At 39.2% G+C, this 27,365-nt stretch overlaps 1 protein-coding gene across 3 annotated transcripts in view; it reads right to left on the bottom strand.

Moving 5' to 3' along the window:
• The window catches only part of LOC109646762 (solute carrier family 12 member 7-like), a 31,891-nt gene extending 9,720 nt beyond the window's left edge, over nt 1-22,171 (bottom strand). For 2 of the 3 annotated variants that reach the window (XM_069511330.1, XM_069511331.1), the window contains exons 1-13: nt 21,409-22,171; nt 13,608-13,699; nt 13,077-13,208; nt 7,374-7,520; nt 4,528-4,582; nt 3,727-3,857; nt 3,508-3,632; nt 3,320-3,424; nt 1,788-1,969; nt 1,462-1,629; nt 1,253-1,351; nt 425-482; nt 64-238 (exon numbers count right to left, since the gene is read on the bottom strand). In XM_069511330.1, the coding sequence (XP_069367431.1) occupies nt 64-238; nt 425-482; nt 1,253-1,351; nt 1,462-1,629; nt 1,788-1,969; nt 3,320-3,424; nt 3,508-3,632; nt 3,727-3,857; nt 4,528-4,582; nt 7,374-7,520; nt 13,077-13,208; nt 13,608-13,699; nt 21,409-21,529 (1,590 nt within the window). In that variant the 5' untranslated portion in view covers nt 21,530-22,171. Of the gene's footprint in view, nt 1-63; nt 239-424; nt 483-1,252; nt 1,352-1,461; nt 1,630-1,787; nt 1,970-3,319; nt 3,425-3,507; nt 3,633-3,726; nt 3,858-4,527; nt 4,583-7,373; nt 7,521-9,308; nt 9,448-13,076; nt 13,209-13,607; nt 13,700-21,408 lie in introns of those variants that run through there. The other variant, XM_069511332.1, reaches the window with a different exon arrangement.
• Nucleotides 22,172-27,365: the final 5,194 nt, after the last annotated feature.

The raw sequence follows: 27,365 nt of genomic DNA, 5'->3' as shown, positions 1-27,365 counted from the left end.
TGCAGTGTCATGACTGTCAGTGTCCACTAATATAAGCATATGAAGAATCTCTGCAGCACTGACCTGTAAGAATGGGATGATGCCGTCCCGAGCGATGGCCTGCAACAGCCGGGGGGCGCCTGTGAGGCTCTGAAGTCCTGCCCCACAGCAGGAGAAAAAGGAGCCTATCACAATCACCCAGGGTGACGGCCAGGCCAGAATACCAATCACTGGATTCTTCTTTACAGAGTAACCAAACCTAAAACCCACAAACATGCACACTGTTATGTCATTTAGTTAATTATAGTAACCCCTTATTAAGAACTTAATAAATTAAATAACGAAATGTATACCTGGTTCCATTGATTATCTCAGTACAACCAACTACAATAATCTGAACCACTTGTTTTTCTGCTGGGTTACAGTCAATTAAAAACTCACTTACTTGTCTCTCAGTACCACTCCTTCAATACAGGCTCCAAACAAGACCACACAGGAGATGTCTGAGCATGACTTTAAGATGGAAATACTTGTATTTGCTTTCCAATAACAGCCTGAGGCCTGTGTCACAAATTCAGATCCTCACCCTGCGCTGAGTCAAATGAGCCCTGGTGTGGATGTGGGTTCCAAAACAGCTGACTTTGCTGGGTTTGTTCATCTTAGACATTATTATTCTGAATTAAGCGTGTGCCTCGTGAATGAGTACAAAAAAAGCCATCATCAATAGAGCTCTGATTCCGCAATTCACCATGGCAACGGGGAATTAAAGTACAGAGCCTCCGTTTTAACCAGTCGACGATTTGGAAAAAGTTGATAGGTTAACACAAATACGTGGACCTACTAATATCACAAATTTCTGTCGACCTCACAAACCGTTCTTCTCAACTTCACACAGCATGTGTATCATTAATGGCTCAGAGGAACAGTTTTCAAATGTGTAAAATGTCCAATCAGGATTCATGTGCTTTTATATAAATGAGGATATCAAGCGCCATGTTAGAAAGCTCGTTCAGGCTGAGGTTGAGCAGAGAGAGAGATGACTTGGGGTTTGTGGAAGAAATCCCGGTTATGCCAAGTTCCAACTACACGAACTTCAAAGATTATATAGTTCGTACTGCACAACTTACTTCAGTTACAAACTGAAACTCAAGCAATTGGTGTATACTGCTTAAAAATGGGTTGATCTCTAAAACACACACACACACACACACACACACACACACACACACACACACACACACACACACACAGAATATACTAGACAAGAGGATACAGATGAAAGAGGTGGTGAGAATCGCCATTATTGTTCCTATTGGGATCGACTTCTGGGCATCTCTGAGATCACCAGACCTATTAGAGCCAGCCATTATACCTAAAGTCAAACACACACGCACACACACAGAGTAAAAATTACAGACATTACAGGTCATTGCAGATCATATGTTTTGCTCTTGGACAGGAGTGCAGTGTAGAATGATCTACCTGTGACAGAGGGGAAGTATATCCCCACCAGCAGAGTGAAGTAAGTGGTGATGTCATTGAAGACGTAATGCTTGGAGATGTCGTTAGATGTTTCCTGGACCGGTACTGAAGGCTGGGTTTGCTTCTCTATCAACATTCCAGTTGGACCATAGTTCCCCCACACGTTGTCTGACAGAGAGATGCGGGCAGAAAGAGATGGAGGAACATTTAGGATTCAAAGCTGAGGCGAATCTGGCAACTACTTTTCAGTTTCTTATGCACTTTCTTATACTATAGGAAATACCACTGGACTCGGGCTCAGACTCTGTCCACGTCTCCCTCCTCACCTTTGATGACTCCACTCAGAAGCCCGGGTATGGCCTGTAATTCTGTCAGGTTATTCAAGATGAAGTATTCGTCGCAGGTGGCATTGGGGTATTCACTGTCACAGAAGAGCGGCCAGAGCTCCGTCTTTGTGCATGTTTCGAACTTTTCATTCTTCAGTGAGCGGTTCCCCAGCAAACACACACTGTGGAGACAGAGACAGAGAGAGACCGAGATGTGTAGTGTAATAAAATGGGAGCTTTTGTCTATGCTGTGGCTTCTTTTGAAGGTTTTTTTTATTAACCAGACAACTTTAAAGATTAAAGTGCTGCTTTTAACTCCTCGTGTGCAGTGTTTTACATAAACTGAATGAATATTGACAGAAGGTCAAGTCAGAACTGTTAACATTAGATTCGATTCAATTTGTTTCAAGCAACTGTGCGAGCTTTTATGCCGGGGCCACACTGTTTGAAGCGGTCTGTAGCTGAGTCGCTGATCCGCTGCATGTCGTACGGTCTGTTCACACAGGGAGTGTGCTGCAAGGCTGCTGCAGAGCTGCTAGGTTTCTGGTATGACTACTGTATTTCCTCGAATTAAAGTAACCTATGTACTCCCTAAACAGCAGGTATGAAGCTGCAATAAGAATAAAACCTTGTTAAAAAGAATACATGGATTCAGTCAACAGGAGTTCTGGAGGGCTTTTACTTTGAAACAAGTACAGGAAGTGTTGTAAATATTTATATTTAGCTGTATTCAGACATAGAGAATTGGCTCCGGACTTTCTCAGCAATTTTCCTAAACACATGCACAACGCAGCGGGAGGTTCTCTGCTCAGACGCATCAAATTCTCTACACGTCCTCCAGTGAAACTGTGGAGGATCTCCAGTGCATTCAGTCCATGAATGAAAGCAGCTTATCTGACATATTGAACAGACATTGAAATCATTTTCATTTTCTATTTCGCTGAACTTTGCGCAGTGAGAGGAGAAAATAGGCGAGACCCTGACTTGTAGTTAATTGTATCTTTATGCATTAGGGTGTTCTTTGTATCAGCATTATGGATGTAGAGTCCTTGTTATTGAAATTACAAACTATGTAAGTGTGAGGTAACGTCGCATTGAAGGGCAGCAGCAATGATTTCTTCTCATGTGTCCTTTTGCATCAGTTGCCACAATGTTGCCGTTAAGAAGACTCCTCATTATGCCACCTTTGTTTGTTTAGAATGCAGCCAACAAGGCCGGCAGAGTGGCGCCCAAGTGCGGGACTGTAATAGAACGCCACGTGTAGAAATCAGAAGTGCAACAAGTAACACAACAGCATCTGTCCCGCCATGTCTGGCTCTCTCTTTAAAACCAGACATTGATTCTGCTGGATAAAGGCCGAACAACACTGCCCTAGTGTTTGTATCTTTGATCTCTGAGCAGCAAGTAGGACTAAATGTACTCTAACATTGGGCGATGGCTTTGATTTTGCATTTTGTTGATAAGAATAGTTCATTCTTGAGGGGGAAAAACGTGTTTCATGAAAATGTATTATTTTGCTGTGAGTAACTCACCTAAACTCAGGTGGTTCGATGAGCGTCTTGATGACTCCTGCATAAGTGGCCATGATGGAGAGAATCACACAAGACAAAAACACCAGAGCCAGTTTGTTCACATACCTGCAGAGAGGAGGGGAACAGATATAAGTTTGTGTGCGTGTTTGTGTGTGTGTGTGTGTGTGTGTGTGTGTGTATAAACTTACTTCACTCCCACAAACACAACCAGCGCCATTAGGACCAAGCAGCATGTGCCGTACACTCGCATATTATTGAGCCTTGCTGCGTCTTCCCCTTCTTTAAATACTGTTGCTGTTGGAACGATGTACGTCTGGCAGTGGGGACACAACAGTGAGAGAGTAAATATGACGTGCAGCAGAGGTAACGACTAATGTCCTATTGTCTCTCAGGCGGTGGAAACATACCAGTAGAATCTCTATGGTGCCCAGTATGTACATGGATCCAGCGAAGGTGGTGCCCAGATAGAAACAGAGTCCCACTGCTCCTCCAAACTCAGGACCCAAAGATCTGGAGATCATGTAGTACGAGCCACCGGCTTTAGAGAAATTAATTCCCAATTAGATTATTACCAAAGAGATTTCTTCAATTTTAAACTTAAACTTATATCTTTATTTGATTTAACCTTCTTTAAATAGTTTTCTGAAAATGTCCAAAGAAAAGGAACTCAGTTCTCAGGGCCCATGCACAAGCTCTGTTCATCTTTACCCCCTAAGATTTATGAATTGAGTGGAGAGCCACTGTTCTACACAACACTGTAACTACCTACAATTTCTGGGTTCTTATAAAATATAATATAATATTGCATTAGAAGATTACCCACATTTTTTGATTCATTATGGCAGAATTAAAGATTTTTGCTGAATCATTTAAAAAAATATTCTAGGAAATCACAGAAACGTAAAACAAAGCATTTCAATTTTTTTTAAATTTTTGTTCACCACAGAAGGGCTGATTGTGAACAAAAATAATAGTACAGGTTAACTATAGTTCTTAATTTAATTCTGCTGGCCTTGATTTGTGTAGTATCTTTGTTGTGTCATATTGTAGTCACCATAATCCACCAATGCAAATGCTGATGAGGTTGTTAATCACATTAAGATGTGATTGTCTCCGTCCAAACTGCAGAAGCAGTTCCAAATCAATGCATTTATTTAAAAAGAGAAATTAAAAGTTGAATAATAAATGCAACATTTCATTTCATGTACCTGGGACAACTCCATTGGTTGCTATGGCACTCATTGATATGGCTGTGAGCAATGTCTGCAAAGAGAGATGGAGGATATATGTCACATACAGGAACCAAAACAGCTGAAAAGAGATGGATGTGTCGGATTATTAATGCAATATTAATACAATATATATAAAAACCTGTGTTTCAGATGATAAACTGTATTTTCAAGCTTTCACTGCTGTATTCAAGCTTGCTTAAAACATCAAACACATGGAATTCCGCTAATCAAGGGTAATTGTATCACCCATTACTGTATAGGGCTGGGTATATTACATTTTTATCAAATTATTAAATCAATGAATCAATCATTAATCTTTTTAATACAAGATACTAGAGTTTTGGTTATTTTTTACAAACACCTATTATCATTTCACAAAAGAGGCCCAACTATTTGTATTGTTAAACAATAAACAACTTAAAACAAATTATTTTATATAGAGAAATGACTAATGCTGGTCACGCTATGGTGAAAGAAATACAAGTAAAGTCACAAATTATCAACCCATGGCAATCCGCTCAGTCATTCTTATTCCCAAGTGCACAAAGTCCTCCTTTTAAACCAGGGGTGGAGACAATTTTGTCCAGCCCGCGAGGCAATTTTAAGTACAAAAAAGCAACTCAAATATAAAAAATAAATCTCGGGACAGCAGAGATTTTTTTCTGTGATAAAAGAAAACAACATAAAATAGACCACCGTCCTTCAGAGTGGTCCCTTCTGGCTGTATATCTGCTGGGTCACCGTCAGGGTAACGAAACACATGTAGCTGTTATGTGTCGTCACTGACGGGCATCATAGCAGGAAAAGTAGGTGCGGAATGTTTGCCATGTTTGTGCAAGGGACTGCTGCTAAGTTTGATACAAGGGAGGAATAACGCACTGATAGAAATAACTGACCTACTGTAGCATAATCATCACTACCATCTGACATCCGACATATCACCAAAGATAAGCATTTGTTGTCATTGCATTAAAGAGGGGTTAAAATATTTATTAGGGTCTTTTGTGGATATTATAAAGTAAATATTAAAAAAATGTCACCACCCCTGTTTTAGAGTCTGGACCTCGATGCCTAACAAACACAAAAGAGAAGGCGTCCATATTTTTTAAGAATTGATAAGGCAGATGATTCTACACTGAGGCAGTACATCCTACAAAAATATAATTAAGATCACATCATGCTCTGTGACTTGTATATACAAATGCTGAACAGGCCTTGTTAATTTAGATTTTGTATAAGGTGGGCAAGAGGAAAACGTATTTAGAACTTTGAAAGAAGGTTATTGTTGAGGCACAGGCGGCAGGAGCATCAGTTACAAAGGCTGCTCAATTGGGCAGTGTTTCAACAGCAACAACGACAAAGATTCATGGCCAACAATATTCTGATTCTTGACTTTATCCTGAATAAGACATTTTTGTCGCTCATGATGTTTACATGAGTTGCTTATCTGATTATGACTACAAGCAGTTGGTAGCTGCTGTAAATTTTGATGCCGCGGAATGCTGTGAAAACTCCCATAGGCTTTATGATACACTTAAAATGTCAATCATAATACTCCACATGGCTTAGTAAGATTATTGCTTATGCCATGTCTGATCTCATTCAGACTGTTGTCTTAATCTGGTTAATATAAGATTATTGCTGTCCATGTAAACATAATTTGTGTAAACTCTGCATTCAGGTCTGAGGTTTCACAGGGTAGAGAATCCTGGTTGACGTGGTCGTTGAGGATCTTGATGCTTATGCATTAGTGTGATATGTGAGGAAAACCAGAACAGAAACTCATGTGACGTGATCAATCTGTCGACAGATAGAGAGGCATGTTACAGTGGAGCTGCAAAGCATGAATCTCTCAATACCAAGATGAATGCACTTTAGAGCATTCAGACCAGATGCACTGGTCTGCAGAGACATGGCCATTCCTCATCATATTCTCAACAAGAGGGAGAGAATGGTACAGGCTTGAATGACTGACCATTTGATGGAGGGGTATCCTGATGGGAGTGGTCCCTCTCAGGGTGCAAGACGAACAAGGGGTCACTGAATTATTTGAATGATTTTCTTATCTGCTGTGACCTTCACAGTTCCCCGATCTCAACCCAGCTGTACACCTGTGGGGGATTTTCCACTGATGTGATGTTATAGTGATGCGCTCTCCACCACTATCATCACCAAATGATGATTATCTTTCAGATGAGCTGCGATCTTCAGTTCAGTTCAGAGTCTTTTAGAATCAATGTCAAGGTGCATTATAGCTGGTTTGACGGCTGATAATGGTTCCACACCTTACTGAGACACTTTATGTTGGTTTTTCCTTTAATTTGTCACCCATCTGTATATTGTGAAAGGGTGTTGTGTGCACATCGCATCACATGAGTGCTGAGCATTTAAGTTCAAACTTTTCAAACAGTCAGCTCTCTGTTTAGCCATCTGGAGCTACTGACGTATGAATTGGGGTTGTAAATAAGTCACTTATTTTTTTGCTTGTTTTGGGGACTCTCCCCTGAGCTCAGGAATGGAGATTAATGTTGTCATTATCAACACACCACAGCTTCAGAGGAGGGAGCGCGGCCTGGCCTCCAGTTTTTTTTTTTTTTTTTCTGTCGTAAATCGCAGACTCATCCTCAGACATGTCATTGTTCCGTTCAAGCAGTTATAGGGTGATTCACAGAATAGCCAAGAGGGACTCTGTTTGTTGTCTTTCAACAAACATTGTTCTTTCGCATTACGATTCATTTCAACAGCTTTTTTTAGACCACATTTATTTCTAATCATCAGGAAGTCAGTGTCTTAAGTTGTTGGATTTTTTTTAAATGACTCACACAGATGCAGCACATGAAGACGATGGCGAAGGAGCCCAGGATTCCCGCTGTCCCAACGATCCAGGTGAGACGCAGGAAGAGAATGACCCCCAGGATGTTCTGCATGCAGGGCAGGTAAACTCCAATGAAGGTTCCCATTTGGGAGACCTGAGGGTGGACAAACACACACACATGCACATAAATGGGATAAATGAAAAGAGGAAAGGATGACATGGGTTAGTGGGAGGAAGATAGGTTTCCAATGACAGCCCAAAATATCATCAATTACACTATCCTCTGTGTCCTTACTTATCCCATCACAAACGATTTTAGAGGATTTTGATAAGTGTCGACCTGCAGTGTGACATTTTAACTATGGGCCAAAACTGAATAGGTCAGAGCAAAGCGTGGATGAATGAATATGGGCTGAGGGAAGAGGACATGCACGAATATTAGATCTTATTAATCTAATATTAATGTTAGATCCAAAACCAGCATGGTACAGTTACAGTGTGCATTGAACCACACTGTATAGACGGGCAGGACAACAAACACACAATCATCATGTGAAAGAATATGTTTATATTATTTCAACTTTTAAAACGTACACACCCTTGTAAATACTGGTCATGAGGAGATTGCCAACTTGTTTAGCGCAAAGGTGGAACCCAAAGGTTACATGAGGCTTCAGCATTGCAGCTGATCAAATTGAAAGAGATCCTTGCTGAGGGCAGAGGATGTCGCACCTTGTTAAGTCCTATCTGTCAAATTGTGATTTGTGATTCTACATATAAATTTTGTATTGATTGACAATCCTTTTAGTAAATTCTCTCTTTTTGTTGCTGTGCCTCTGCTGAAGCTCAGTGAGGAAAACATACCCACTTAACTTGGACAGTTAGAGCCTCATCGACTTAATGAGAATGGGTGTTTTTAAACACAAACGAGGCTCTACACTTTGTTTCACGTCACTTAAACTGAATTTTCAAAGAGCAAACCTTTCTGCAGAAAGTGTAGGGAAAAGGAACAATTGCAATAACGCTTTGAATATACAGGATGAAAATGGGAAACTTTAAATGTAGAACATTTTACAGTGTATTGATCGAGTTATGTGGTGTGATTATATATTTTTCTAATCATGTATTCATGCAATTATTATATAAAGGCCTATTTTATATTTAATATATTTATTACTATCTAAAACGTGGGGGTCGACACACGCAGCAGTTTAAAAGTGTAATAATAACACCACAAAGAAGCTTTTATTTCCTATCAAGTAATTTTTACAAGCTTGTATTTAATAGTGGAGGGCTCTTATTTTGCATGTTGGCTTGACTTATGTAATTAAATGTCACGTATGCATAACCTGCTCAGTCTGAACTTCCTGTTACTGTACAGACTGAAATACAAGTCTGTGGATTCGCTTTTTGTATTTGATTTGTAGGCGTTAAGATCAAAAAGTTCTTTAACTAATTCAGAGTGGAAACAATTGTTTATTATTTTCAATTTGAATTATTTTAGTATTTTCACTTTTAAAATTGAAATTAAGGAAAAGGAAAAAAAAGCTAATTTACACTGAAATTTTAATTTACAGACAAACTGTACAGCAGGAGTTTCCTGTCCTGACTCTCTGCAACTTTTAATTTCACTCCTAGTGTAAATAAAGTGTGAAACAATAATTTTACCTTTTTTGATATTAAATTATGTCATGTACTAACATTTTATCAGAATATGTTACTATCCACTGTCTCTTTTGTAAAATCAATTTGAACAATTTCCGCAAGCGAGAGAGAGAGAAAAAAGACACCAAAAATACACCAACAATGCCATCCTGACATCGCTCAGGTCAAATATTCACAAATGTAACCAAAGTAACAGTATTATCGTTGCCCTCTGCAATAGTACCAATATGCATCACACAACAAATACATCCCTATAGTAAAACCAGAGTGTACGTACCATTTTTCTATAAACAAAAACCTCCGCTGCACTCCACTGATGTGGATGTCCAAATCTCCCACATCTTCTCCCTTTTTGCTACTCTCTTCTCTCTCCACTTGCCTCAGCGTTACTCCCCCTCGCTCTCCCTGCACTGTCTGTCTTTGCTCTTTTCAGTCTCAAGATATCCCTCTGTGCACTCTTAAAGACAGAAAAAAAAACGGCTATCATTCCGGGGGGCGGTGTTAGTGAAACATCATCAATGCTTCTACACAGAGTCCAAGCTCCCCACTGTCTTTTACCCAAAGACTCTGGTTGTTCACTTCCAAACAAACGACAGAGAAGGGAAGTGTTTGTTCTACCAGAAGCATGTTCTCAATGACATTTAAAGCCTGCCTCACTGTTGCACACGTTTAGTTTCTACCACCAGGACGGTTACATTAGAGTACTTAAAATGTTCTGGGGGTGGTTGGATTTCAGTGTCCACCACTCTGAGAGGATGAAAAGGCCTCCAGATGGATTCCATTATATTCTGCATTATATAATAGGGCTTCACCATGAACGACACTATTGCAATATTTGAAAAGGAAGCAACAAACTGCTTGAGATTTGCAATATAGCGTCTGGAAATAATACAATTAATGACTCTATAGCTGAGTCTGAAATCATTCACTGATCACTATATAGACCAGTAGATTGTGAATTTGCCTTGCATTTGCCAGCATTGTGCTTGTGGCGTTGATGGTGAGTAAAATGGCGAAGAGACAGGAGGAGAGAGGGCAGCATGTCTTAGCCTTCTCACTCTGGAGATTCTACTCCTTATTCTTTTCAAAAATATTTAAAGACATGTTCATATTCACAGGCCGGTTTTTAAACAGTCTTGTTTAGTGTACACCGCTTTCCAATGGCATGGTTTTTATTTTATTTTTATGAAAGGCTTGAGACAAACCTGCGAGTTAAATATGTAATAAGAGCAGAGCCGCACAAACAAGTTCATGTCTACATTTAAACATGGTCATTCAAAATATTTATGTAGTGTAAAAAAAAAAAATTTGAATTGTATTTTGGGATTTTGCACTGGCCAACGTTGTTGAACTTCATAATCTTGTAACAATGATGTAACTAAGAGTTCATTAGTGGGTTTTTATTTTGCAGAGGAGCTCATTATGAGAGTTCACTATATAGAAGTCTCAAAATAGTGAGCAGGGGGAATGATAAATACTACATAAGATACAAAGACCAGGTTAGCTTAGCTTAACATAAAGACTTCAATGGTGAAATTGACACAACTGATATATAAAAGCTCTCTGGTAATTACGTTAAAATTATATACTCTGCAAATGCAGTGCACTGAAAGTTATCTTCCTATTCCCTGCTTATTTGATCAAATCGGTGTGTTCAGTTAAAATCATTTACTTTAAGTGTTTAAAGAAACATTTTATTATTTTAAAAGGTTAAAAATGTTACTAATCTGCATGCCTGCTCATTGTAAAGGGGTGGGGGGGTATTTACCCTTTAGAAACAGAGAAACACTGTATAGACTGTATGTGTTTGCTGAAACAAAACTTAATTGTATTGAACAGTTGGATTGTGTTATCAAAAAGTTGCAAGGATGAAGATGGACGTGTTTTTGGCCATTCATTTGTGGCTATGTAACACATATGATTCCAGACTGTTACGAAGAAACTGAAATGTCTTTCATACATATTAACACACATACACTCTTTCTCACTGTGCGTCAGTGTCACACTTTCTGACCCTGTCAACCTGCCGGAGATCTGGTGCGCCAGGAACCACCTCCACCCTCCGCCTCCAGCTGGCGCTCAAACACTCTCCTCCTCCAGTATCTCACACACGTCTCAGTGTCTGGATCTCCGAGTCTGAGGGGACGTTCGCTGGCCAAACTAAATCCTTGTTTTTTCAATCTGGCCAACCACTGTGCGTGTGAAGGCAAACTGGTAAAGGGGAGCGTATCTGCTACATACATCTTTCTGGTTCACAGCTGCACTTTGAATTTGAGCAAAGGAAGTGTGAGCTTACAAGAATATAACAAGTCAATAGTTGAGATTTCAGGTCTGTTTTTTTGCCAGGCCATCTATTTGCACAACAAACAATAGCTGAGCTTGTGACTTTGTTTGTGTAAAGTTACATCAATACTGCTGTTTTATGGGTGCCACAGAGAACAGCGTGTCAGTAATCAGTTGATGTATGTTTGGTTTAGCTGCTAATGTGTTCTGCATTTGTTTTCGGTGAGTCGGATTTGTTTTAACGGGCTGCCCACACTGCTTTCTCAGTTGTGTCACATGAAGCTCAAGTGATACAATATGGATAGATTTTTAAAGGTCATAATGTCTTGTCTCTCACTTTGTGTCTCAAATTATCTCTGTTCTTTCTCTTTTTCTTTACTCTTCGGAGCAAAACAGCAGTAAAACACTCAGTGGAACATTGCAGTGGTTTAACTATTTCATTTCTATACAAATAATGAATGATGATAAAAGAATCAAGAGTTAATATTTAAACAAAGAAGCAGTTGGACAAAAGAGGCTTAATGGAGGGGTGCGGTGCCTTTTTCAAGTGCCACCAAAATGTTCATTACTGAACACATACAAACTAACCTCTCTCAGGGTTGGCTGGATGGAACTGCTTATCTGTGGTGAGTTGTCAGATGGTAGTGGTGATGATGCTACTTGCATCTGGCTCTCCAGGTTTAGGTCATTCAGAATTGAGTGGAACTGAGTCTTTGCAAAAATCCGAATTGGTAAGTGCACATCTCCTTCTAACGGAAAAATCCTTACGACGTGCCTACAGTTTATAGAACTCGAGCAGAAGGTGGTTGTTGTACCCAAGGTTTGATCTAGATGATATTTCTCAGCTAAATGATTGTGTGTTGTAGGTTGTCAGGCACATCAGCTGGTTCCACATTAAACGGCTTAACACAGTTCCTTTTGTTTACTTTTCATGTCCTGAAACTTCTCGCCAAATGCCTGAAGGACTGTTTTGCAAGCTCACCAGCATACTCATTTATCATAGCAGGCTTTTCTTCTTGGAGAGTAGGGAAATGCACAGTGTTTGCACAAAATGCACAATTTTACTTTGTCTGGTTCTAGCTGGTCCACAGCAACAACAAGGCTTCTTCACAGATTGTGCCTCTGAATGACGTCTCAGCTTCTGAGTTATCAGCTCGCTCGCCACAAAACTTGCTTGTGCAGCGTTGTTTCAGTCAGAATGTAGTCTTGTTCAGGCTGCTTGACGCTTGAAATTTGCTTCTTTCATCACTGCAACCTCATCTACACAAACTAGCCACACTGACTTGTCTTTTACTTCCACAAAAAACATAATAATTTGTCCATATCTCTTGGAACGTGTGCCATTCTGCATCTACTTCATTTGAGACAATCGCCAGCTGTTCTTTTCTGAGGTTTATTCCTTTATCGAAAAAAGCTGTAATGATAATTTATTAGCATTTCTGAGTTGCATTTTGTATTTATGAATGGACTCACAGGTTGGCTCAAACTGGCCAGAGGTTATCCACCCCTAGCTATTAGTATGTAAAGGAAACCAGGCCTAATTTACTTACATTTTTTTGTGTGAGTGTGAGGGGCCCAGCTATCGTCTGTCTACCAAATTAATATTTGCAAAATTTGATTTCTGGAGAAAGACGTGTAAAACCTGCAGTCACACCAAGCTCTTAAAAGTCAAAGCTAACAAACCCTAAAAAAAGATCATTAACCCTTAAAATCATATACATCTTCAAACTTTCCACTGGTATACAAAAGAATTCATCTGTACCACGACAGTGACCCTCCTGACCCCATCCTCGTTCTCTGCCTCCTCGTGCTCCCGGACACCCTGGGTCAGGTTGGTGTAGTTGGCCAGCTTGCTGAGCAGAGATGACACCATCGGGTTACTGTCCATTTCCTCCTGCAAAGAAGCAATGAATAAACATAGAAAAGTTAAAAGTGTAAAAACTTCCTTAAATTAGTAGGTTTGGTTTTCTACTAAAAAAATATTTTACTGTTTGTTGATTTACATATGCTCCCTAGAACAAAATATTTTATAGCCTGGGTATTGAAAAGTGCCCCATAAAAATAATAATTATTATACTTGTGCTTGTACTAATATTATCTATATATTTTCATAATCATCTGTTACTCTAACTTTGGAGTAAGCCACTTCACATAGTTAAAGTAAAAACACAATAATAAATGCATTATATTCAACATGAATTTACTATAAAATCAGTCTAGTGGAAAATTCATGCATCAAATGTTGAATGTTTGTTTATAATTTACATTCTGTGAAATATGTTTTTTTTCTTACCTCAAACAGGGCCATGTTCTTGCCTTCATAATAGGTTTCTCCATCGTTGTCTGAACTGATGAATGGACTGGATTCTCTCTGATTGTCATCTCCTAGTGAAATACACAAAACAAACGTCCACACTATAAGACATCTATTACTGATGAGAGTAACATGAAGAGAACATGCAGCACGATCATTAAGTTCTGTTCCTGTGTCATATCTGTAGCAGCACTAGTTGTACTGTATTGTTGCTTTAGTACTAGCCCTAGAGACAATAGACCTTTAAAACTCCAATACTGTACTTTTATCTAACTGGTGGTTGACAAAAAGTGAGAAAGTGAAGTGTGAGAAAAAAAGTGGGTTGAGTCAATGACACACTTTAGCTATGGTTGATCATATATAGACTGCAGATGGACGACATGACAGTCATGACAGTCCCCAAAGGGTCTTGATTGCCCCCTGGTAGCTTCCTGCAGTGTAAGTCATGAACCTTGTCTCCTCCGTGTTAGTATATAGCAAATGGAGCTAAATAAATAGTACATGCCATGTAAATTCTTCTCAAATATGTTTTTTTTGGTCATTTTGGGTTCTTATCACACAGATTGTTCAAGTGTACAATGATACTTAATAACCTGGGTAAAACGTCTTGCAATTGGTCAAGGAGGCATATAGGCAGGACCTTGACACCTCGCCTCAATTCCAAAATCAAAGTGAAGATGCATCGTCCATCTTTATAAACAGTGGTAGATCATGTTGGATCATTTTCAGTTATGTTATGACTAAATAAGTAATTATCAGCAATGCTAGGTAAGAGTTAGCTTGGCACTATCCTGATGAGCTAACATCAACATTGTTATCACTAACACTTGTTAGCTTCGGTGAGACATAAATTTAAATTTGCGGATAATTAAGAAAGAAATGTTGCGCCAAATACAAATTGAGTTTATGATTGTTTTTTGTAAATTTAAATGTAAACAGTAGTTCATAATGATTAAGATAAACATTTAACAGCATAGTTCAATACCTAAACTATATTGGATTTCCCAAAGGTGTTTATAGGAATTATGTTATATTGCAATTATGTCAGACACCAGACTATGGGTACTGTCAAATGAGATGTGACTCATACCTTCATCCAACACCTGACCACACCTGACAGAAGAGAATCAGCATGGAATCTAAATGACACTTCATTTAGCTACTTCTTCTAACAATTTTGCATTAGAGGGTCCAACACTGTCTCCACAGACTAAGGGACAAGTGTTTCAGTTTTTGGCAGACAAAGCAAGGTTCTGCCCACAGTTCAGCCTTTCACTAAAACCAGCTCTTGTGCGCACTTACAAAGACAAGCATCATAGAGTAACATGAAGACGCGCCTTTCAAACCGCTGCTCAGTTTGGTTTGTCTTGCCCCCGGTTGTCATGCAGTGGTCTCAGCCTATTAGATATGGTATATTATCACACTAGATCACACTGTTGTCGGCCCATCTTTATTGCCTTGAAGAACGCAAGGCCTAACAGTGGTTCAGCGATCAGTGGAGAGCATTTAATAAAAAAACAGTGTACTGTGGATGCACATGACATGGAGAAGATAGTAACAAAATGTGGCATGCAGTGATGAGCAGGAAAGATTATTCAAGGCAGATTGCCTTTACTTTAAAACAAGCGCAACGGATCTTTGTGGAAACTCTGACACCTGGTGTGCCGAGGTTAAGGTCAGTGTTAGATCTGTAATCAGTGTGTAATTGGCGACATACTGCAGTCACTATGCATCCATCCTAAGCTGCTGATTCAATTGTTCTGGGCTCATGAATGACGTAAGAGGCAGAACACTGGAAATACCCTAACCCTTCCTTTCATAGATGACTATTTACTCATATTGTCTCAACACATCATCTCACAGATAGCTTGTGACACAGCGTGATGCAAGTACATTTAGTCTTAAAAAACAAGTTCAGTTTGATCAGGGTCAGGAAAATGGCAGCTTAAGTCGTGATCCCTGAAGTGTACATAATCCTCTGTTTTCTTTTTTCCTTTTTGTCCTACCTGTCCCGCTGCAGTGTGTCACAATTGCCTCTGAAATTATTTTTTTCAGTTCTGAACCAATACATCTGACTGTTTCCTGAACTATACCTAAAGAGCACTCTGGTGAAGCAGCACAAATAAACATGGTAATCAAGAGGATCTGAAATAAGACATTTTATATCAGAATAGGCAAATTCAGGAGCCTCTAACACATTGCAGCAGAAGAGGTTATGCTCATGTTATTTCTGTAAAAAAATTAATTCCTGAAATTTGTGGGCTACATTAATGATGACAAGAAAAAGCATCACTAACATGTACATTATAATGACTCTGTGATCAATCTGTACTGTGAGGGTTCTAGTTCTCTTCTTTTCTGCAGTTGGTCTAAGTCTGCAGTTGTCCTAATAAGGATTGCTGTGCAATAAGAAAAGACACCAAGCTGCCAGATGAGGACAACAAAAGTTTGTTCTTGCTTGGAAAAAGTATGAAATATAGAAAAAATGAACACAGCTCAAATATGAGACAGGAACACTCGTAGGATAGACGACTACAGTGTATCTCGCAGACAGTTTGCTTGCAAAGATTCCAAAAAGCTTCTTGTGCAGTAATCACAATAACCAGCAGATGTCCATATATCATCATGTATTACAGCACAGTGTCTCAGAGGCTCGGTTCATCAAGTACAACTCTGTAAAAAAACGTTTAGCACGCAGCAAAAATGATTAACATATGTGAGTGAACGCCATGATGAATTTAATTTATTGTAACAGCCCTGTAGGTGTGTTCCTTCTCAAGAGAGATGAGTCATTATTGATTCTTTTGTATCTTCCGTGCCTTTTGTATAACTTAAAACATGTAGGACCAGTTGAGTTGGTAAACATCACTGTATTGATCAAGGATGCCTCATGCTTTTTTGGGGGTAGTGAAGTAAAAAAATGACTGCTGCCATTTAGAGGTAACAGTAGGACGTGAAATGTCAAGACTATGTTGCGGCAATTACTCAGTAGATTTAAAAAGACCTACGTCATGTAGTGGGTTTAATAGATATAATAAGTAAGTAAGTAAGTCAAAGGCCACAGAGTCAATGTACTTGTAGCTATTACCCTAACCATGCAAACTAAAAGGAAACAAATGCTTGTGTAAAACTGGACTGTTGAGGCATTTGCATGATTGACTAACTGGGTAAACAGATCTTTATTGAACTAAAAATAAACTTCCTTTTGAACACAGGAGAAGTGCTGCTACTGGCAGGCAAAAAGATGGAAACAATGCTATATATAATGATTAACATCCTTTTCCTCTTTACAGTAGTGAGACATGCCTGGAAGTGTTCAGAGTGGAAAGCCAAGGGCAAAGGACACGACGACACTGAGAACAAACACAATCAAGACATTTGCAGTTTGTCTCACATTATGATCACATTATGATTAGAGAGCTGTGCTAGACTTTACATGTGTGTATGCTAACAGACACACCAGAATACAATTGTCACACCATTCAAGGATTAGTTACTTATTTTTCCACAGTGACGTCTTTATACTGCTATAGGGTGCTAACTGCAGAGACGCTCAGGGGGACTAACTATCTAGGGATGAAATTATTACCGGTTTCACTGTATACAGTGGTGAAATTCCAGATAATTATATTGTACCCTTTAATCTTTAATTACTGTAATTACCGTGTTGATTTGGTTGATACAGTCCAGCATCAACCAAAGTCAGCAGGTTTTCAAGATGCAGCAAGCACTGCATTTCTTGAGTGTTGACACAAATGGCAGATGGAGCGTCAGGGAAGAACTTATCTCTGGCCATAGCTAACAAATCGTGTCTGTTAAATGCTGATGCTATTTTTTCACGACAGATTTGTCTGAAATCTGCACTTAACATAACAAGTTGTTCGATAAATAATGAAATACATCATTTTTATTGATAATAAATATTATGTCAGTCTAAAACTTGATAAAATTGCTAACGGTATCAGTAATTCATTAATTAATTAATAATTGTGAATATTTTGGTCATTATAATCATCATAATCAAAATGTTCCCACTTTTTCTTCTCTAAAACTATCCATGTGGTGGTAGAGGTTGTAGGTATTGTTGTGATTATGTTGCTGCTGTCACAATCCAAGATGTTGATTATTATCATTATTATTAAATTAAAAAACTGAGCTTTTTTCAAGACTAGCTCAACCTAAAAAACAACCCTGATAAGTAATAATACTGTACAAGCGGAAAGTGGGACAGCATGAAACATGATAGGCGTTACAGGTCATTGAATTAGAAAATGATGGTACTGAGATATTATTGTTTATACTGATGGCATCTTGTCTACTAAGCACAGTAAGTGTCCTCAATGTGTCCTTTTTGAGCACGGTATGTTCTGTGAGTTCTGCTTTTACCAAAAAAGACAAAGAGTGGAAGGTACCACTGTGGTGGAAATAATTAAGCTCTCTGCAAGAATTATTTGGTTTTACATTAAATGAAACATATAAATACTACTCAGCCTGTCAGTTGTGTAATTGTTCTGTGACTATGGAGGAGCTTTAACAAAAGCACCCCATTGAGTTGCATTATGGGAATTGTATGGTCTATATTGTAAATTCTCCTACTCCATGAATAAGTGTTACTTAACCAAAGTACCCATTTTACATCTCACCGCAATTCTAAATGCTACTATACTTAACAGGAATAGCTTTTAGAATGACTTCTTCTGAGACAGCTCTTTGAAAGTGTAGAAAAAAATAAGTTTTACATTCACAAAATCTTGCTCTTCTGAGAGTATTTTACATGATTTTCTTTTAAAACTTGTATGAAATATTCTGGAAATGACTGACTTTTATTTTCACTTTAATTTCCTCAAGTTAGCACTGAAGATCAATCCCAGATACCAACACACTGAGATCACAGTATTCCACAGTCACGTGCTGTTTTGAGGAACTTTGGCAGAGAGAATGGTCCACTTTAGTGAAAACCCCAATAACTCACTTGTGTTCAGACAGGTGTACAGATGTGGTATAAGACCAGACATTACATCATCAGATTAATCATTTTCAAGTGTATGCACATTCAGAATAAATCTTACAACACATCATCATCATTTCCTTCTAAAGGAAAATACATATATCTAACCCATGAGAAGAGACGTCTCATCACTGGAGTTCAACATCTGACCTGAACTGCAACATTCTAGCAGGTTGTAAACAGCCTGAACACAAGCACACTGATTTACTGCTTGTTAATAACTTGAATGGTGAGATTTGTCCTTGTTTACCTATTTTCTAAAGTAGACTACAGTGGTGAGTTAATCTATTCTCTGGAAAAGGTACATTTAAACCTTAAAGCTTGACTAATTCATATCGAAGAAGCCTCATTATTTTTTCAAATACATATTATATGTAAAACAGATACAATCTTATGAGAGATTGCTTAATGCGCTGTAAATGTGAACTTATCTAGACATTACCCAGAGGAGCCGTATGTGTGAACGCAAATGTCTGAATCAGTTGAACCGCACATTATAAAGACTTTTATCTTCATAAGCCTGAGAACAAAGTCTGTGTAACGTTTCACTGAGCCAAAGTATAAAAAGAGCAGGTCATCGTCTGGAGAGTTCCAGGTGTGCTATTGGCGTTTCTGCTGTGCCATTGAACATTCTTTCTGAAGAATGAGCTGGTACAAATCAATTTGAACCTTTATATTGCTTTAGTGTGAAATGTTGTCAATGGAGTTTGACCTTTTTCGTGTCATTAGACTGTAGGCACCTGGGTGTTGCATGCTCACCTCCAGGCTGCAGAGCAACATATGTTCTGGCTCTAGATAGAGACAAAAGAGAGAAAGTCTCTGGAAAAAGTTATTATATCTGACCAGTGAGCTCCAAAGACACCTGGAGACGAGAGCTGAGTGAGTTGCAGCAAAAAGACACCCATCTGAATCAACCTGAAGTAGAGAAGTCTTGGTTTTCAAACAAGATTGGAGAAACTAATCACCAGCTGCCTCAAGGTGGTGGAGAAGGTCAGTCAGGCCCTCGAGAGAAAAATTGCCCATGAGGGAAAAGGCAGAAGAACAGGTTACCAAACTTGTGAAAGAGAAGACTTCAGAGAAAACTAAACTAATTTGCCTCTTCCTCATTTGAGGAAGGAGAACTAGGAAAGGTATAGGAAGGAGTCCACGTCCATCTGAGACTCCTACATCTCAGTAGCTCATCAGCCTTAACCATCATCCGCTGTCTTGTATTTCAGGCAGCCAACTTGAGCTTTGCTGCTTCAATCATGTGACATACATCACATGACATACCTCACTCTCCACAATCATCTATAACACAAACCCACCCTCATAGGCAGACTGTTTAAGCTGAGAAAATGTCCCATCACTCCCTTTGCTTGCCACTGCTGCTGCATCAGTCTCGTTGCCAGTTGCTTCAGCCCCTCCATCCTCCGACGGGGGGTACTTGCTCTTCACTCCCATCATATCAATGTAATTATATCAGGAGTGATTAAGTCGGAGCCTAGAGACTATCGCTGTTGCAATAAACATTTGAACACGAGTTGTCTGACTGAAATGCATTTATTGCACTTGGTTATTTGTATTATTATTATTATATCCTAGGATTTACACATTTTTACTCATTTTATAAAGGTATCCTGTCTTTCTTGAATAGGTTGCCCCTTTTACACAGCTTGTTCATGACGGAAATGTTGTCCCTTTATTTCTACTTTACTGTTCTGTTCTATTACTCATGATGTAAAACAGGTGCCATCAATGGCCAAAATCACACACTAGGCAGCATCTAAGTATATAACGTGCCTCTGTCATAATCTGGCAACCCCATTTACAGTGTCTGAGCTGCCCCCAGCCTGTTTCAGCTAAAGATAAACTTACTTTTTGATTTGTTCTCAGTTTTTATCTGTAAATAGAAAGTACCCATTAACGCATATCTTGGTCATATAGTTCGTTATTCTACTTAACTAAATGAGGCACTGGCTAAATCCATTCATAAAGCAGACTTCCCGCAAGATAGGCTCTTCCCAGGAGTAACTAGCTCAGCAAATTCTGTCTCAACCAAGTGGCAACCTATGGTCTCAACTTTTTACTGGTGCTAAACCTAAACAATAATTAACTTTAACCCACTGAATGCATTCATTGTCTTGATTTCATTATGAATATTACATTTAGACAGACAACTAGCAAAACAGAGATATGCATAGATAAAGATAAAGATGGCCTGTAAATAATTAACATACGTATCTTAGGCAAACAAGTAAATGGAGCGGAAAGCAGATGACAGATTATGTTAAGTTTGTTAATTTTCTAAAGGTAACGTGCAGAATCAACATTTTCAGTTCAGCAGCTGGCTTTACAACATATCTTGAGTTTCACATTGTGGGTTTTATACTTTTACAATAGGCAGCCAACACTGATGATGCAGTGATCTACACTATCAATCAGAGTTACACTGACCTAATTTCAACAGCTCGCAGTTCCTCCTCCCTGACACCACTGCAAGTTCAGCTGGTTGACCCGTGTCACACTTACAAACTCACTGTGTGTTTGTTCCTGTGTTGTGTGAAGTATGTGCCTGTCCTAACATGCATCTGACTATTTGTGTCAGCGTGCTTGTGTTATTACACAATGACACATCATACCTGCACATTTTAACCCTTGACTTTATCCCATTGCATGCTGGGACAGGATCAAGCTCACATACGACACCAAACAGGAAGAAGAAGGTGTTCTAAACCTAGCTCCCTGAGGATATAGACTTTTATATAAGCTTAAGAATGTATTTTGTCCTACCTTGTAAGTTGTCCTCATTGTCTTCCTCGTGAAAGATTTTGTCCAGACTGACAGCTGCTCCTGCGTTGTTGCTGCTGTCCTTTGCATCCTCCACTGGCACTACAGTGAAATTAGTGGGCATCTTGGCTGTTTACTTTCCCGTCAGATAGTAAGACAAGGTCTCAAGGGGCAACTGCCCGGGGTGGCTGTTGAAAGCTGTTGAACATTTACTCCCACAGAGAGGGGGGGAAATAATTGAGTCAAATGGAAGAAGTAGAGGATAGAGCCCTATCAGGGTCCTGCTGAAATAGTTTAAGATTCAGCTTGACCACAACATGGCACAAGTCCGTTGTTTCCTTTTCTTTCTGTAATGTGATCCAGTACCCTCAGGGTGAAAGTGCCGCCTCCTGCACATGGGGCAGGCCAAAGTCCTCCTGTGTCTCTGTCTCTCTCTCCTTGTTATTTTCCCTCTCTTTTCCCCACACTGCCTCAAGACTATTGCCCCATGTGACCGTCTATTTACCATATGAACAGAGCTGTATTCCACATGAAGAGCCCTGCAGCTCCTCCCTCTGCCCTGGCCGTCCCACTTCACTAACTCACACCTTTGCAGTGCCAAAAGGTAGAAAAACAACCTCCAAAGTATGTGGGAAAGAATCCAAATGATCAATAAAATCCACTTGGACTGAAATAATAATCAGCTGCCTCATATTTATCCAGGTTCAAGTCTTTTCTCGTCAGTTTATGTGGCTGGTGTTATATTCTCTGAGCTCCCTTCAGGACTAGTTTCCGTGTCTGGTTTGCTACAGGGTGTTACCTTTCCCACAGTGCATTGTGGGTAGCAGTGAAGTGCTGATGTTCAGCACAGAGTGGCACTTCACACCCTCATGTGTACACGCATTGTTCCAGCAAGGGAAACACCTTGAAAACGACTTTCCTCTGTGTTCTGAGCACCAGTGAAGATTACAATCGACAGTCACTGGGGGTAAAGAGTGAGCTTTAAATAACTATGGACACAAGTAAACAAGAATTGTTTTTAGTTTGTGGGAGGGGTCAGTCTATTGTCGCCTCTGTGCAACAGCTAGGACATTTATCTTTCTGTCTTTAAAATCATATTCAGTAGCCTAGTAGAAGTGTGCATACTATGCAGTATGAATGTATAATATCGCTGTTATAAGTTGAGTACCTAAAATGCAGTTACATTAAATATGACTGGACTCCATTTGAGCATGCATTTGTTGTTGTTGCATAAATGATCCAGTGATCCTTAAAGAATGAAATAGTCACTTTGTTTTACCTTGTATCTAATGTATCATCAAAAAATAGCTTCTCTCCTGCAACCTTTCTTCTAAGTGGTGAACCTTAGCCTAATGCCAGGTAGATACATTAACTGGATTTTGTTATCTTTGTTTAACTTAACTTGTTCTGCATTACCTTATCTTAACGTTTGGCTTTGATATTTGTATAGTGAGACTTTGAGGCTATCTAAGCCATTAGTTTTGTTTTTAGAGCTTAGTTTAGCTTATTTCATTGGCTGAGATTCTTTTAAACTAGATTAACTAAACTATTCCCGAAATGCTACAGAATAACTTAGTTATTAATATAGTGTCTTTTGTGGAGCAGTAACTGGTGACATGATTATCACAAGTGGTGGGATGTAACAAATTATATTTACTTTGTTACTGGACTTTATTACATTTTTTACCGAAGAAAATTTATTTTTAGGTCCTGACATATAGCATCAGCAATTATAATATAATATAAGTAATCAATAATCAGGGAGGTAACATTAGACCCTGCCTTCTTCAGTGTACCAAAAATTGGATTGAAGAGGCCACCACTGCAAATCAACCATTAGATATAAACAACATCCATGGAGATATCAAATGACAGTCTTATACTATCAAAGTCTTTTCTATCAAACAAAAGTACAGTAGCACCAGTAAACAAAGTTATTATAATTTCAGTGCTTTAAGTAGATTTAAAATCAAGTACTTATATACGTTTACCCAAGTAGAAAAGTTATGTGGTACTTTTTCTTTTACTTCAACTGCACCATCAAACATTTTTGAGTATAATCACAAATATCTATGAATGATGAAAATTGTTCAAGACATTACCACAATTTATTTTTGCAGAAGGAATAACAAGATAATGGTTTGTCCACATGAGCCCATTTATGCACACAGTTGGTTCTTTGTCATCTCAGCCTTGTATTTCTAAACTAGTTTCACCACATTACACTGCAACATATTTACTGTGATCAATGCCTTGTCCAGTCTCTACTTGTGAAAGTGCATGTGCTTGCTCAGTGTTCAGTGTGTTCTTACTTACTACACCAGGTTCTTTTGTGTTTCTATGTTATTTTCTCAAGATGTGAGAAAGAGTTAATAGTTATATAGTTTTAGTATCATAACCTAAACCAAACCCATTTAAATATGGCGATCTTACAAACACAGAAACGGCTGGCTGCCTATATGTTGTCGGCCAGATGTTGTCGGCCAGATGCTGTCTCTGAGGACTAAGAATGTTATTCGTTCTCAGACCTGTATTTTAAAACTGCTGAGTCTTGTAATAGTTTCATATGGAATATAATATGCCATTAAAACTACAAATTGATAAACAGGAGAGCCAACTGGAACAGTGGTGTAAGAACATACCACTTATGTTTAACTTGCATACACCCGTTCTACAGCTGGCCTGATATCAGATAATCTCCGAGCCACAAAAACCACACTGGATAGCGCACAAAGAAAACTGCTGTTTGCTCAGCTTTGTTTAGGAAGTGGTGAATAATGAACATGTAGGTGCATATTATTTCTGCTTCTCTGTTTCTCACCAGTCTTACTCTACAGACAGGAAAAGAGTTGAGGTTTTCACTCTTGTTGACGTTTTGTGCTTTACTCCTTTTTTTTAATCATTTTTTGTGAAAGTGGCTCATACGGTTATAGACCTTTGTGTAATCCAGATCTTTAGGCTTTAAAAAATATATATTATTAATGGTATTCCAAAGCAATGAGTGTGATTTGGCCATGTATTGCCAGCAGAGGGAGCTGTAGGCTAACCATTTATGTTTTAGTAAAACCTGAAGGGGTGTTAGGTCAATGTTCAACTCACAGGGAAAGATATTTATAGTTTGTATGGAACCAATGGTGGATGAGTGCAAATGGCTTTTAGCAATGGTTCACGAGAAGGGTTAGTGATGAGCAGAAGTACACATTTTAGAGGTTTAAAGACTTGTGGTAACTTTTTCTTTCCTTCGTAAAGGCACTCAATCCATTGCTCTGGCTTTGACCCCTGACTTCACCATGAAGTGTGTGATCGCATGCTCTGTATAATTACAAGCGGGTAGGCTTGCTTATATAGGTCCTTGATGCAAAACGTCCAACCATGTTGGACAAAAACATTTCCTTGCTGCACTCAGCTTATCATTGGTGTCATATCACTTGGCCCTAGACTGAAACACCATAGCTTCTCCTTCCTGGACAAAACTGCCATTTTATCCTCCTCAGATGGCTTAAGTGTGAGTGTTGAAAAAAAGTGAAAGCGAGAGAGGTGGAGGTGAAACCCAATCCCTTTAGCAAACAGCAAAAAGGTCAGTGCTGACGCAGGCCCGGGAACAGGCTGCCCTCCCTCAAGACTATATTCTTAAGTGGCTAGAGTCTATTTGTAGCATTTTTACCTGTTTACTGACCCCCCCTCTCAAAACCAGGTAGCTGCACAAACATACTGGAGGGTTTGGCCGACCTCTCGTGTCATCACATGAGGGATACATTTTGACTGCCTTCACTGTGCTGTAAGACCAAAAAACGCAATATCAGGGCAAAAGCACTCATGTTTTTTATTCAGTCAGTGAATTGGCCTCATTTCTTAATTTCTGAAATTAAATGCAATATTCTGTTAAATAAATCTATAGTGTTTTGTTAGGTTGCCTTACTTAAAAACAAGTCGCTTCATATTGAACATCTGTAGGTTTTACGAGAACCGTATAAGGTTCTTTATTAGTTTTTGCTCCGTTATAAAAGAGAGACATTTTGATTAAATAATTATGTCTATATGAATAATTCAATTTTTCACAAAGATTATTCTTATTAAGTGAATTCTTTTCAGTTTTAAGCAAAGTATTCCTGTGGTGATCTTGCTTTACAGACACTTTTAAAAGTTGAAGACCTAAACTAATCCAGAGAAAAACACCCAGGCAAAGTTCTGTGTTCATGCAACATTTACAGGTTATTAGTCGTATTTATTTTTTGCCGAATACACCTTGTTTTAATAACTGTATGAAACATCACATATACAAAATAAAACACAGCAACTTCACCGCAATATTAGTCAGTGGGGGTATATATCATAATCCTTTAAGAAGTAAACTGTTGAAGAACACTTACAGGGCCTGTATTATCCCTATCCTTAGTCTATTTCTTTTTTAGGAACATGCCCACTTTACATGCAGTTATGTCCACAACCCCCAACCGTGTTGTCGTCAATCTCTCTCAAACTACCTCTCATGAAAACTGGATATTGTTTCATTATATTGGGGAGAGGAAAAAGTATTGAATTTTATAATTATTACGATGAAAACAGTCTCATCGTCATCATGTGTACTCAGCCTGCCATGGGCGACTGGTGGGCACCAGGCGAGCGTGGGCAGCAGTCAGACAAACTATTTTCGGTGCAAGCGGAAAATTTTGACGGGGTTTCTATGACGGGGGGACCAACAGTGGAGGATCAGGGGGTAAGAAGAAAGTCTGTGAATCGTGTGGGACTGTGGCGAAACGCGACCCTCTGCCACACTCTGCTGGCACTGGAGCTCTGCATGTGGGTTACCAATAAAACAGGAGGAGAGGGACAGATGCCAAGGCCATAATTTGAGTCTGGGATCAGTACTATTTGTGTGTGTACTGTGTTTGGTGGGTGGGAGGTGTAGAGGTCCAGTGGGACCAAAATTCACCATCCTCAAAATGCTTTCAAACTGCAAAAAGCTTATTTTCTGAAAGCTTCTTGGGCAAAAAAGACAATCCAAACCAATCCACTAATATCATAAGCTGCCTTAAGACCGATCTGGAATTTATCCAGAGAGTCTTCGATTAGCCTCCTGGTGAGAACTACAGAGAATGTCGAAATGATGTGATGTGAGAACTCAGCAGGAAATCCTCTGAGTGGGCGAACTGATGACGTTTCTAACACGCAACAGACGCAAACATTTTAAAAAGAATACAAATATCACAGGATGAGAAAGTGTTGCCCCACACGTCAAGATGTCAAAAGCACTTTTGATCATGATGAGCACATCAACACTGGCGTCAGACCTTATCACCAAAAATTCTCTTGTCACCTTATTATGACATTCTACATCCAACTTAGGAGTTGTTACTAAGGGGCTAGCAAGAGTTATTAGAGAGAAAGTCCAGAATCGGTCACTGACTCACATACAGCCCCTCAGGAGATTGGCCAGAGAGAGAGCAGCTTACATTACGTCCTGCCTCTGCCCACGGTGCCACTCTGAACGTTCTGTGTTGTTGTGAACATGTCTGACTGCAGAATCTCCTGCTGTGTTCCTCATGTGTGGAAGGTAAACCTGGAGAAATTTGCACACCCAAATTTGCAGACATTCTCCAAAGTCCTTGTCTAAATTCAATTAAAATGTCCTTAAAAAGTGCAGAAGAGATACAGGACAAAAGACAGAGGGCACTGGCTGAGTCAATGAACGATGGAGGCAGAGGAAGTTTGTCGTCGTTTGAATCTGGAATCACAGCCTAGTGAGTGAATGTAGGGTCTTTAGTGCAGGATGGTAGGATAGAGGCCAAACACAGGATCCAGGTAGTTGTGGTTTCAGACAGGACATACAGGAGGAGGAAAATTGTACCACTCAGTTGGCGTGGTGTAAGATTTACCGATATCTTGTTTTGAACTGTCATCCCTCATGGTCACAGTCCAACAGGGGTGTTTGTTGAAACAGTGCAGCTGAGTGAGATATC

The sequence above is a fragment of the Paralichthys olivaceus genome, chromosome 16 (genome assembly GCF_024713975.1).
Source record: "Paralichthys olivaceus isolate ysfri-2021 chromosome 16, ASM2471397v2, whole genome shotgun sequence".
Classification (NCBI taxonomy): Eukaryota; Metazoa; Chordata; class Actinopteri; order Pleuronectiformes; family Paralichthyidae; genus Paralichthys; species Paralichthys olivaceus.
Note: the sequence above shows the minus strand (reverse complement) of the source record. Positions and strands in the feature narration are given on the sequence as shown.